The sequence below is a fragment of the Myotis davidii genome, unplaced genomic scaffold, assembly GCF_000327345.1.
Source record: "Myotis davidii unplaced genomic scaffold, ASM32734v1 scaffold674, whole genome shotgun sequence".
Classification (NCBI taxonomy): domain Eukaryota; kingdom Metazoa; phylum Chordata; class Mammalia; order Chiroptera; family Vespertilionidae; genus Myotis; species Myotis davidii.
The window spans coordinates 2,397,709-2,407,036 of NW_006286674.1; the positions used below are offsets into that span (position 1 = coordinate 2,397,709).

General features: G+C 40.1%; 1 protein-coding gene across 1 annotated transcript in view; it reads left to right on the forward strand.

The window, feature by feature from the left end:
• Window positions 1-9,328, forward strand: part of CCDC18 (coiled-coil domain containing 18) — a 113,166-nt gene that overhangs the window by 82,058 nt on the left and 21,780 nt on the right. The window contains exons 22-24 of the mRNA XM_015560324.1: window positions 944-1,060; window positions 2,275-2,418; window positions 4,932-5,135. Of these exons, the coding sequence (XP_015415810.1) occupies window positions 944-1,060; window positions 2,275-2,418; window positions 4,932-5,135 (465 nt within the window). The remainder of the gene's footprint in view (window positions 1-943; window positions 1,061-2,274; window positions 2,419-4,931; window positions 5,136-9,328) is intronic.

The following is a 9,328-nucleotide window of genomic DNA, read 5'->3' on the forward strand; positions in this document are numbered from 1 at the left end:
GCCCTCCCCGGGCCGTCCCAGCCTCACTGGGGCCATTTCGGCCTCACCAGGGCTGTCCCGACCCCACTGGGCCAGCTTTCCCATGGTTCCGTATGATAGCTGTTTGTCCCATAGTTGGTAGCCTCGATGTTGTTGTGGGAGGCAGCACGCACAGGTCTCTTCTTTAGCCATCCTGGTTCTCCTGGGTCTGCCTCTTGAGCGCGTCTCCCATGGGTGCGAGGAGTTGAAGTCTGCAATTTGTTCGGTTAGGCTGCAAAAGCGCAGGTGGGTCTTTTTGTGCCACTGGCACGGCTTGGATGGGGATGTAAATTGAGTAGGGCGCGGTCTCAGGGAGTCACCAGGGCGGAGCAAATAGCAATGGCGTCTCCGAGACTCCTTGCCTCTCTGGGACTGCGGGACTTTGTGTCCCTTAGTGCCGGCGAGCAGCTGTGCTCCAGAGCCTCCCTTGCTTTCCGACCGCTGCAGGGCCATGCCGCCTCTCCCCGTGGGGTCTAGGGCCTCAGAAACCCCTCCCCGAGCAAGCCCAGAGGATTCGAGAGTTTGTAACCCCCTCCCATTGAAAAAACCACGCATCCAGTTGCAGCCCGCCTGGCCCGCGACTCTGTACCTCTGTTCTTGGTGTCTCTGTAGCTCCTACTCAGTCTCAATGCACTTCTTTCTTTCCTTCCAGTTGTAGAAATCCACTGGGCCAACTTCCCCATGGTTCTGAGTGGTAGTTGTTTGTCTTATAGTTGGTTGTTTCAATGATGTTGTGGGTGGCAGCACGCACAGGTCTACACCCTACGCCGCCATCTTGGTTCTCCTCTTATTCTTTTTAATAATTTATTTGAGATGAGTTTGTTTCAGTTATACCCACTATAAATAATTCTAAAACACATTCTAAGCACAATTTTTCACATCAGAATAAAATTGAATGACAGTTTAATGTTATTTTCTTATTTAGGTTACACATTTGGATATGACTATACGTGAGCATAGAGGAGAAATGGAACAGAAAATTATTAAATTAGAGGGTACACTAGAGAAATCAGAATTGGAACTTAAAGAATGCAACAAACAGGTAAATTATAAAAATTACATATTTTAAATTGTTTTAAAAATAATTACTTTACTGTAAGTATCCATTATTCATAAAGCATAACTTTTTAACAGAATATATATTAAAAATACTATATAATTTTATTTTTTTAAACTATTTTTATTGATTTCAGAGAGGAAGGCAGAGAGATAGAAACATAAATGATGAGAGAGAATCATTGATTGGCTGCCTCCTGTATGCCCCCTACTGGGGATCAAGCCCACAACCCTGGCATGTGCCCTTGATCAGAATCAAACCCAGGACTCTTCAGTCAGCAGGCTTGATGCTCTATCCACTGAGCCAAACCAGCTAGGGCAAAAAACACTATATAATTTTAATCACCTTGTACATGCTACTTTATATTTCTTTTCTTCTCTTAATATTTCACCCTATCTTTTTGAGGTATAATTGACAAATAAAAATTGCATATATTTAGGGTGTGAAATGTGATATTTGATATACATTGCAAAATAATTACCACAATCAAGTTAATTACTTACAGGGGTTTTTTTTGTTTTTTGTTTTTATTTTGGTGACAACACTTAAGATCTGTTCTCTTAGTAAATTTCAACTATGCAATACAGTATTACTATCTATAGTCAAAATGCTATACATTAGATCTATAGAACTTATTCATCCTACATAACTGAAATTTTGTACCCTATGACCAACATTGCAACATTTCCCCCACTATGACTACTCTCTTAATGTTATTTTGAATATAGTTTTTCTTGGATCATTGTGTCCACATACTTATCATAATGTATGCATATCTGAATATGTATAAAATATCTCTGGAAGGATTTGGAAGTAATTTTGTTAACTGGTTGTGGCTAAGGAAGGAACACAGTGGGAAGGGGACTTTTACACTATATTTTTTTCCTTATACACACATTACTTATAAAATTATTTGTAACGTCATGTAATATTTGTTTTAAAGCACCCTAATTTTCTTTTCTTATACAAATATAATTGAGACCTAAATCTCTTTTAGTATATTTAGTTATACATATAAGCATCTTATTAGGCACAAGAATTCTGATGTTTATGTCTAAGTTATGGTTGTCTTAAAAACACACATTTATATTTTTTTGTTTTAGATAAATGTGTTCAAAGCTTGACTTACTTGAATTATAGTTATGATTAAAGAATTATTTTTCCTTAGTTATATTAATATTGTTCTGTTTAAAATTCAGATAGAAAGTTTGAATGAAAAATTGCAAAATGCCAAAGAACAGCTCCGAGAAAAAGAATTTATAACTCTACAAAACGAACAAGAGATCAATCAACTGAAAAAAGAAACTGAACGAACACAACAAAAGATGAAAGAAATAGAAAGTGTAAGCAAATTATTTTCCTCCTAGGGAACATGTTTTATTTGAAGAGCCATATAAATCTTTATGTTTTAAACTGTTTGGTTTAGTATACAGAAACTGTGTCATAAATATTTTTAGGCTAATTATTTGGGCCAATACCTATTAGTTTCTTTTATTAAGTCTTTTATTCTTATGTTCTAATGAGTTGCCAGATGAAGTATCATTAGTTTGCATGTGTGTTGAGTCATGAACCATTTTACCCACTAGCTTTTTAAAAACTGATATTGCAGCTGGCCAGTGTTGCACAGTGGTTGAGCATCAACCCATGAACCAGGAGGTCACGGTTCCATTCCTGGTCAGGGCACATGCCAGGGTTGCAGGCTCGATCCCCAATAGGGAGTGTGCAGGAGGCAGCTAAACAATGATTCTCTTTCATCATTGATGTTTCTATCTCTCTCTCCCTCTCCCTCCCTCTCTGAAGTCAATAAAAATTTAAATAAGTAAATAAATAAAAACTGAAATTGTTTCTAAGAGCTCTTGTGAATGTAACTTTCTCTTTTTTTTAAATACTATACTCAACTGTATAACTTTGTATATCGCTCTTTATTGTGTCTGACTCATTGATTCTCATTGATTATCTTCTCTAGTAGAATTTGAACTCCATAAGAATGGCCACATTGTCTCCTTTGTTCACTCTTGTAGCAACACTTAGAACAGCACGTATCACATAGTAAACATGAATAAATATTAGTTGAATTACATACATAAATCAAGCAGGGTCTCTGAGAACAAGTTTGGGCCCCTGTGGGGGAAAAATGATTACTAGCCCAGTCATTTTGTGTTCCCTAACAAGAATGGCTAAAAATATTTACACGAGATTTATATTGACACTAGGGGCCCAGTGCATGAATTTGTTCACCTTGAAAGGAACTTTGGGCCACAAGGCTGCGGTAGGCACAGGGGTGGGTCTCGGCCCATCCTCCATGACCCCACCCGGCCCCTCCCGCTGTCCCCTGTCCCCTGTCTGCCACAGCCCCACTCCTGCCGCCACCACTCCCACAAGCTGATGGTGCCGGCCTGCTCACACCCGCTGACGGCATGGAGTGACTGGGGCCAGTGCCAGCAGCGGGTGCAAGCAGGGCCATGCTGTCAGTGGCTGCGAGTGGCAGCTGCTGCCTTGATTGCCTCTCAGGAGCAGGGGAAGGTGGAGAAGCCCTCAGAGGCAATCAGGGCCAGCAGCCACCGCTCGCACGCACTAATGGTGCCGAGTGATTGGGACCAGTGCTAGGCACCAGCAGCGGGTGTGAGCAGCTGCTCCAGCACTGGCAGTGGGTGCGAGCAGCAGCTCCGGTGTGAGCAGCAGGTGCAAACGCCAGGCAGGACTGTGGCACGCGGGAGCAAAGAATTTTCAGTAACCACCAGAGGCTCATCCTGATGACAGCAACTGGCACCCTGCCTTGGTCTGGTGCCCCCTCTCACCTGCTCCATCATCCCACCGTGGCCAACACCCACCATGTTCTGCATACACCCCCTGGTGTTCAGCACATGTCATAGCACCTGGTGATTTGGTTGTTCCACCGTTTGGTCTATTTGCATATTAGCCTTTTATTATAAAGGATACAAGAGAGTTGAGCCCTGGGTCCCCATTCCAGACATCAGCATCCTAGTGATTTATACAGTTTTCTTTTCTTCTTATCACCCTTAAGGTCCATTGTCATTCCCTGTCATCTAATCAAGCTATTAGACTCACTCACTTTTAACTGATTTTTTTTCCCTCTAAGAACAAACTTTACTAGGGACTTAACTGAGTAATGTAAAAGTATTTCAGAGAGAGTAGCAGTCTCAGTGACACACTTTACTCTTACAGGGAATGAGGTAATGACTCTAATCCAGCTGTGTGAATTAATGTTGGGTTTTATTATTTGTGCTAATATATTCTCCATCTTTGACATGGATAATCAGATATTAACTTCTTTTTTCTCTTTATGTTATTATGTATTCTGTCATGTTATATTCATAATGATAAAGGATTATACAGCTGGCATATTAAAGTCATGCAAAATATACCAGTCATTCCCAGATTTATTACAGTACTTTTGTCAGCATCTTGTTATTAAAAATAAAAACATTTTCTGAATATCAATTTCACAGTAGATTATATTCATTGTATGTTAAATTTTATAGAGATTTAGTTGGAAGGGGTGAAGTCACTTATTAAAAGAGAAATCTAAATACAGAGGCAGAGCTGCCTCAAACTGATTGTCAAACTGCAGCAGGAAGGCCAGGGAGGGTTGGGGGGCAGGAGGGAGGGGAGTAAGAGATCAACCGAAGGACTTGTATGCATGCATATAAGCATAACCAATGGACATAAGACATTGGGGGGTAGGGGAGGCCAGGGATTGTCAAGGGTGGGGAAAAAAAGGACACATATGTAATACCCTTTGTAATACTTTAAGCAATAAAACAATAAAAAAAATCTAAATAAGATGTAGGTTGTTTGTCTCATTTTGAACTTATATATATCCTGTGTATTTCAGGTTATGAAAGAGCAGGAACAGTACATTGCAACTCAGTATAAGGAGACCATAGATTTGGAGCAAGAATTGAGGCTAACCCGGGAGCAGATGCAGAACTCTCATACAGAATTGGTAGATGCTCGTCACCAACAAATCCAAGCACAGAGAGAAATAGAAAAGCTCTCAACAGAACTGGAGGAAATAAAGCAACTCTCTAAAGAGAAGGTAATCCCTATTTTTAGTAGTTTTACCTTATTGAAAATATTAATATTTTACCTTTCACTTTTTTTAACTGTATAATACAGTTCTTGCAAAAGTTAGTGTTGCACAATGTGAATGTACCTAATGCTACTGAAATGTACACTTAATATGTTTAAAGTGCCCTAGCTGATTTGGCTCAGTAGATAGATTGTCAGCCAGCAGACTGAAGGGTCGTGGGTTCTAGTCAAGGGTATGTACCTCGGTTGCACATGCCCATTGGGCATGTGTGGGAGGCAACCAATCGATGTGTCTCTCACATCGATGTTTCTCTCTCTCAGTCTTTCTGCTCTCTCTAAAATTCAATGGAAAAGTATCCTCAGTGCCCTTCTATTGTGGCTCAGTGGTTGAGTATCATCTAGCTATAAACCAGGAGGCCACAGTTCGATTCCTTGTCAGGGCACATGCCTGGGTTTGGGGCTCTATCCGTAGTAGTGGGTGTGCAGGAGGCAGCTGATCAATGATTCTCTCTCATCATTGATGTTTCTATCTCTCTTCCTTTCCCTCTCTGAAATCAATAAAAAAAATTTTTTTAAAAAATATATCCTCAGGTGAGGATTAATAACAATAAAAAATGTTTAAAATGTTAAATTTTATGTTATTTAAAAGAAAAAAATGTTATACTTAGCATAGCTTTTTTAAAAATATATTTTTTTTATTGATTTCAGAGAGGAAGGGAGAGGGAGAGAGAGATGGAAACATCAATGATGAGGGAAAATCATTGATCAGCTGCTTCCTGCACACCCCCTACTGGAGATCGAACCCACAATCCGGGCATGTGCCCTTGACCGAAATCAAACCCGAGACCCTTTGGTCCACAGGCCGATGCTCTATCCACTGTGCCAAACCAGCTAGGGCAGCATAGCTTTTTAATGTAGCTAGGAAGTTCCTCAGAATTGAGTTTTGGCCAGTCTAATTAGTTTCTAATAAATTGAGTTATTAAAGCACTTTTAGACTTTCAAGTGAGTTTAAGGTAACACTTTTTTTTAAGATTGTTTTTTTTTTATTTTCAGAGATAGAGAAAGGGAGAGGGGCAGAGAAAGAGAGAGAGAAACATTGATGTGAGAGCAGAACATTGATTGGCTGCCTCTTTCTCACCTGCGTCAAGCCCGGGCAAGTGCCCTGACTGGGAATCAAACCTGCAACCTTTCAGTGCACAGGACAATGCCCAACCAACTGAGCCACACCAGCCAGGGATAAGCTATTACTTTAAAGGCAAAATAAAGCTAATAAATCTTTATTGAGTGAAAGATTTTATATTTGTAGCCACTCCTATAAGTGAAAACTGATTATTTAAATATATAACTATTGTGAAACCTGCAATCCTGAACACTTGGGGAGGTATTGTGCTTTTAAAAAGCAAGAACAGCCCTAGCTGGTTTGGCTCAGTGGATAGAACGTTGGCTCATGGACTGAAGAGTCCTGGGTTCAATTCTGGCCAAGGGCATATACTTCGGTTTCAGGCTCTATCCCTGTCCCTGGTTGGGGCACGTGAGGGAGGCAACCAATCCATGTGTCCCTCTCACATTGATGTTTCTCTCTCTTTTTCTTCCTCTCCCTTTCACTCTGAAATTAGTCTACTAGATTTAGTCAAACATTTAATTAATGCCTTGGCAGGGCCAACTAAATGATTTTGAAAAATCAATGGAAAAATATCCTTGGGTGAGGATTAACAAAAAAAAATTAAATAAATAAAAAATAATAAAATAAAAAGCAAGAACACTAGCCCTGGCTGGTGTGGCTTAGTTGGTTGGGCATTGTCCCATGCACCATAATGGTTGTTGGTTCGATTCCCAGTCAGGGCACATGCCCGGATTGTGGGCTCCATGTCCTGTGAGGGACATGCAGGAGGCAGCTGATCAATGTTTCTCTCTGACATTGATCTTTCTCTCTCTCTCTCTCTCTCTCCCTTAAAAAAATGAATGGAAACATATTTTTAAAAAATATTTAGATTGGTACACATGGGTTAATTTGAGAAAAATATATTTATTGGTGTTCTAGAAAAGTTCTTCTGATTTTTTTAAAATTTATTTTTATTTTTGCTTTCTATTATGGTTAGTAATTCAATATAGGAATTGAGTTAAAGTATTTTTATGTTTAATTTTGGTTAACCTAGTGGTTTGTTTAAATTCACATTTCTAGATGGTTAGACTAATACAAAATATTTAGGGAGTATTTATTAAAATAATAAGGCATTTGAGAGTCTACCAGAAGGGAAGCTATCTACTTTTATCTCACTTCTGCCCTTATCAATAGTATCTAATTATAGTAGAACTAGAAGCCTGTTGCACGAAGATTCGCACACTAGGCCTTCCTTCCCCTGGCTGCTGGCACCGGTTTTCCTCTGGCACCCGGGAACCAGGCCTTTGGTCCAGCCGCAGTGGAGAAGCCAAGCCTCTTCAGTCTTCAGTCTTCAGTCCGGCCGGAGCCTTCAGTCTTTGCTCCACACCCGTGTATGCAAATTAACCACCATCTTTGTTGGGTTAATTTGCATAGTCACTCTGATTGGCTGGTGGGCGTAGCAGAGTGATACCAATTTGCATGTTTCTCTTTTATTAGTGTAGATTGATCTTATCTGATGAAATCAGTTAATCAAAAGTGATTGAGCCCTGACCTGTTTGGCTCAGTGGATAGAGTGTCAGCCGTTGGACTGAAAGGTCCCAGGTTCGATTCCGGTGAAGGACATGTACCTTGGTAGTGGTCACACCCCCAGTGGGTAGTGTGCAGGAGGCAGCTGATGGATGTTTCTCTCTCATCCATGTTTCTAACTCTCTACCCCTCTCCCCTCCTCTCTGTAAAAAATCAATAAAATATATTTTTAAAAAATCCACTTGGGGATCCAAGATAGCGACCGGCAAGAAAGAAGGGAGGAAGAGTGTGTGAGAGAGTGAGGGGGCAATAGAGGAGTGTGTGGACGTGTGTGGTGTGTGTGAGTGAGAGCTAGGGACAGTTAGATCCTGCAGGTCTTCCAAGGGGCTGCCAAACTGGCAGTCAAGAAGAGGCAGAGGAAGACAAATGCCATATAATTTCACTTATATATGGAATCTAAAGAACAAAATAAATGAACAGACAAAACAAAAACAGACTTGTAGATACAGAGAACAAACTGATGGTTGCCAGATGGAAGAGAGGTTGGGAGCTCTGTGAAAAAAGGTGGAGGGATTAAGAAGTACAAATTGGTAGTTACCAAATAGTTGCAGGAATGTAAAGTAGAGCATAAGGAATATAGTCAATAATATTGTAATAATCATATATGATTCTGGGTGAGTGTTGGAATTATTGGAAGGATCACTTTGTAAATTAGATAAATATCTAACCACTATGCTGCATAATTAAACTAATGTAAAATAAGATTGAATGTCAATTGTAATTGAAAAATTAAAACAAGAAGACATTAAAAAAAACCAAAGTGGAAGAATTAAGAAAACATTTGAAAACCAATTAGAGTATAACATCTCATATTTTTTATGAGGTTTCCCACAATATTTTACAGCTACTTGACTGCTTCTGTATGGCTAGCAAAAGTTTGTGATTCATTTATTGGGTGCTTTACAGCATGTAACTTAGTTTTCATATAAAAACTTTCCTTTTGTCCGGCTGGTGTGGTCAGTGGTTGAGCATCAGTCATGAATCAGATGGTCACTTGTTCAGCTCCCAGGCAGGTTGCATGCCTGGGTTGCAGCTTGATCCCCAGTGCAAGAGGCAGCCAATCCATGATGTTTCTCTCCGATGTTTCTATCTCTCTATCCCTCTCCCTGCCTCCCTCTCTCTCTCAAATCAATAAAAACATATTTCAAAACAAAACAAAAAAAGAGTTTTCATTTTGCACATATATTTCATCATTCTTCATAATGTGTAATAAAATTACATATTACAGTCACAAGCACAAGTAGCATAAATAGGTTTGGATAATTACACAACTGACTCTTGATAAGCAAATAGCACTTCTGGTAAACAAAATTGCATGGGCCTACTTAGGAATAGACTATTTTCGGCCTAGCTGGTTTGACTCAGTGGATAGAGCATTGGCCGGTGGACCAAAGGGTCCTGGGTTCGATTCCGGTCAAGGGCACATGCTCAGATTGTGGGCTCGATCCCCAGTAGGGGTTGTGCAGGAAGCAGCCAATCAATGATGCTCTCTGACAGTTGGTATTTCTCTC